The sequence below is a fragment of the Pygoscelis adeliae genome, unplaced genomic scaffold, assembly GCF_000699105.1.
Source record: "Pygoscelis adeliae isolate BGI_AS28 unplaced genomic scaffold, ASM69910v1 Scaffold121, whole genome shotgun sequence".
NCBI lineage: Eukaryota > Metazoa > Chordata > Aves > Sphenisciformes > Spheniscidae > Pygoscelis > Pygoscelis adeliae.
Window position 1 is genome coordinate 5,367,570 of NW_008824359.1, and position 4,564 is coordinate 5,372,133.

The 4,564-nt window shown below is 45.3% G+C and overlaps 1 protein-coding gene across 1 annotated transcript in view; it reads right to left on the bottom strand.

The window, feature by feature from the left end:
* The window catches only part of LOC103913263 (zinc finger protein 91-like), a 10,272-nt gene extending 6,953 nt beyond the window's left edge, over positions 1-3,319 (bottom strand). Inside the window, exon 1 of the mRNA XM_009319743.1 lies at positions 3,079-3,319. Coding sequence (XP_009318018.1) covers positions 3,079-3,319 — 241 coding nt within the window. The remainder of the gene's footprint in view (positions 1-3,078) is intronic.
* Between the last annotated feature and the right edge of the window lie 1,245 nt (positions 3,320-4,564).

Here is a 4,564-nt window from a genome sequence, read left to right on the forward strand (position 1 = left end):
GGGGAGGGGAGAGGCCGTTACAGGGCAGGTCTGAGGACGCGTTTGCTGGGCGAGGATGGGGGGCCGCAAGGTCTGCAGAGCAGCTTACCCAGCCCTCAGAGATGGCTTCAGGAGTGAACTTCGGAGTGTGTTGGTGAGGGTCTGAGCTCAGAAACCGGTGTACTGCTTTCCTGAGCAACATAGGGAAGGAGGGTTTTCCTGACCAGTGAGCGGTTTCTCGGGGCTTAAAGACTGCTGTGCCCCACTCTTACTTGCTCCTCTGTGCCAGGACCATGCCAACTTGGCTTATAAACTGAGGAAAAAAACAAACTCATTGTGTCATTAGTCCCAAAGGGTTTCACAGTAAGTGAAGTAAATTACTGTACTGGGTCTGGCTGCGATAAAGTTAATTTTCTTCATAGCAGCCGGTATGGTGCTGTGTTTTGTATTTGTGACCAAAACAGCATTGATAATGCACCAGTTTTTTGGCTGAACAGTGTTTGCACAACATCAGGGCGTTCACTGTTTCTCGCTTTGCCCCCCATGGAGTAGGCTGGGGGTGGGCAGGAGGCTGGGAGGGGACACAGCTGGGACAGCTGATCCAAACTCCCAAAAGGAGTTTGATCCAAATGACTGACAGGGTCATTCTATACCGTATGACTACCTTGTGTGTTATTAACAGTTTAGTTACAGGTCTAAAACACAACACCGTGCAAGCTGCCATGAGGAAAGTTAACTCCATCCCAGCCAGAGCCAGTGCAGGTGCTGATGGCCATCTTACAGAGTGGTAGGAGATTTTGTTCCTTTTCTGTTGATTGCTGAGCTATCCATGCTCTGGGGCTGTTGAGAGAAAAGGCAGCAAAGGAAGGTAAACCGAAATAAAAAGTAAACCAGTAATGAGAGTAACATTGGTCATATTTGCCCTGAAGAGATTGTTCTCAACTGGTCTGATGAGCTCTCGGATGCTGCCAAAAACTTGCAGTCCCTTATAACAAGGTAAGTACGCGGTGAATCCCTCATATAAGGCCTGAGAGGAAAGTGTTAGGGTTTGCTGAATCCAGTAGTCCACTAGGTGGGAGGCTGCTGCAGCTCCATGCTCCCTGTTCCAGCCAGTAGCAAGGCTGAGCATGTACTCACATGAGTACATGAGACATGAACTGAGCATGTACTCAGTTCTTGCTGAGTACAAGTAGCAAGGCTGAGCATGTACTCCCAAAAGGCACCCACGCGTTCATACACCTAGTACACAAATATATATACACATATCTAAATATACATATATACACATGGGCAGCCACACAGATAAATTTGGACAGAAAACACAAAGCACTCACACAAATATGAATGGTGTGGACGGCCTGATCCTGTTCCTCCTTGCTGCCTGATCACAGTGGGATTCTGCTACTAGAATGAGTATACAAACATATATATAACAATGTGCATACTATATATATGTATATATGTGTCTGTGTACACATAGTATGGATCATTGCAACAGCTGGTGGTGTGCTCAAAGTCTTGTTTATGGGCAAAGAGGCAGCACGCTTTGTATGTATATATCAAGCCAAGAATTTATTGTTAACATAACTGATATCTTAACAGTCTAATTCAAGAATCATTATTAGCCTAGATCCCATTTTCCCATTAAAGAAAAATGTCTTTACTGAAAGAGTGGTTAAACATTGGAAGAGGCTGCCCAGGGAAGTGGTTGAGTCACCATCCCTGGAGGTATTTAAAAGACGTGTAGATGCGGCGCTTAGGGACATGGTTTAGTGGGCATGGTGGTGTTGGGTTGACGGTTGGACTCGATGATCTTGGAGGTCTCTTCCAACCTTAATGATTCTATGATTATTAGGAAAAAAAGAAAGAATACTTAGAATACTTCTGTGGAGAAGAAATCTCGATAATAGTAATGCAATTAAAACTGTAAAACACGCACTTAGTTTCTATCACTTTTTCTTGGTGTCACGCTCACCCTTTCATTGTTTCTCTGGGTATTAAAGTCAGAAGTTTTTGACCATGAGGAGGATAACACCTGAATTGCCATCCTCAAGTCCTTCATTGGGAAGAATATGATGTTGATGTTGCTGGTTTCTTCTTCCCGCGGTAGTGGACATTCATGTTCACCCCCAATACTTAACAGTTCATAAGCTGTGAGTGACAAAATCTGTCCTTAATTCATGGCAATTCCCCTATTCATTAAGGCAAGTATCCACCTTGTGGTCCATAGACTGGAAATGTGCCTATTTGGTACTTTTCCTGACGCTGTACTTCAAGGGTCCTTGTTTTGCCTGAACTGTAATTGGACTGTCTCCTGTGATATGTGGCCAGTCTTCTAAGGTCCATATTGGTGCCACACAGTTCTTCACACAAAATGAACTGTTTTTCAGTGTTAGTGAGGGCATAGGATCCATATGCTATAGCTTGTAGCTTCTTTCCCCCTTTTTGTGATACCATGTCTCCTTATATCTAGAGTGGTTGCAAACTGCAGGTGAAATGGTTGTACTGTATCAGGAAATTGTAATGCAGGTTCCTATGCTAACTTGATTTTCAAGGCTGATAGGGCTTAGTCCTGATCTAGTTCAGATTCCCAGTCCTGTTTGTTCTTTAACAGTTCAGTTAAGGGCTTACAATTTCTGCAAACATGGGTATAAAATCTCTAGAAAAGTTAATATTCCCAAAGGAGATCTTAACTCATGCAAATCTGTACGTTCAGGGAGCTTTCGTCTGGGCAAAGGACAATTTGCTCTAACACCCCCCACAACCCCAGAATGAAATTAACTGCCTTAGGAGGAGCAGGGGAAGGGTGAGCACACCACCAGGGAAATGGAAGAAGCTAAGTATGTGAAAAACAATTTTAATTGATTATTATTTCTTTTTCTGAAAAAATTAGATCTCAAATAATAATGATTAGACTCGCTCCTGCCTGAGCTACAGCCCTGCAGTGTCGCAGCGCTGACTATGCCTGGCCATGGACCCACTAACATGGACCCTGACCCCGACGCATGGGCTGGCTGCCTGGCCTGACATCAGCCTTGCCTCAGCACCATGGACTTGACCATCTCTTGCTGAGCTGTGCCTGACCCTGGTTACTCTTACGGGGCCTGATCCTGACCATGACTTGCTGACTTGTGCTCCCAACCTGACCTCGGACCCGCCCCATCACCATTTGTCTGGGGATCTGGGCTCTTCCTTGATCCAGGCAGCCACCCCCGGGCCTGCCCTGCACCCTCGCTGGGGGCAGAGGGACAGACCCTGGCTGGCAAGGTCCTCGTCCTGCCAGCCCAGGGATCCCCTCTGCTCCCAGCTCCCTGGTCCTGAGGGAGCCGCCAGCCTGCATGGCACCCTGGCAGTATTTTATCGCCACCCCCAGGTTTTGACCCCAGGTGCTACACTGCTAGAGGATTTCCAGTTCTCATTTTACAGGCTCTGTACTCATTAATGGTGACTCCAGAAGAGGGTGGCATGTTTAGCCATTCCGATGAGAGGAATTTTCCCTACTCCCTATCTTCTTCCTTCCCCCCTTAAAAAGCATGGAAGGACCTTATTACAGGTCTTAACTTACTGTAAGTTATTGGACCTTATTACAGGCCTTGTTTCCTGACACACAAGCAGTTGCACTCATTTATTTTCTTTATCAACAGGCAGGCGTTGTGTATGTAGGTCACTTCCGTACCGCTTTGGGTTGTGTTAAGGTCTAACATGTTTAACATACAGCAATTTTTGATTAGGTCTGATCAAAACACACATGGATATTAAAGGCAAGGACGAGGTGTAACCTTCTCTATCCAAATAAAATTCAACCGAATCCCTGCTAACTTTGGCATGTGGCCAGTCATCATTTGCAAAAATTTGTTTCACATGCACAGAAATTTTACAGCTGGAAAGCTAAAAGAGGATAGAGAAAGGTAGTACCATCCAAAGCTAAATATGTGCCTGCTTCTAAGTTTGTCTACTGTACTTTTCTGCCTTTTGTGAATGCTAGCCAGGTGCATACTAGGCGGAGTGATTTTCCTGTATGTGTATTTTCCTGTATGCTGGGAGCCTCTATTCTAGAAGCCTTTATTTTTAAAATAAGGTGGCTTTTCCTAAATGCAGGGTTGCAGCCCCCTTTTAACAGAAGATAACATGAAACTCCAGGACAGCTGGAATGAATAACTGAAATGCCCATCTTTCTCCTCCCTTTATAGGTAGAAACATTGGTTCAGTTTGTGAAATGCAGATGGCATAGTTACATTTTCAAATAGAAGCGGCAAAACCTCGTGGCAGGAGCATTGTCAAAAACCTCCTAAATGGGAGTATTAAATTAGGCAAAGATAAGAGGAATATTGGTTTCTGTGTTTTAGCTCTCGGGGTAAGAAGACCTGTTGATACTCCAAGCTGGGTGAGGCAGATGCGGGGGTGAGCAGCAATCCATAGGATGTCCTTCTTGTTGTTCCTCCTATGCAAAAAAAAAGTAACAAAAAAGTCTCCTCCTGCCAGCACCGGCTGGTTCTCCACAGGAGGGCTCTGCGGCCACGGCTTTGCCTCACAGATGTGCTGAGAAAGGCTCTGCAGTGGAAGAACCTGCAAATACACGAGACAT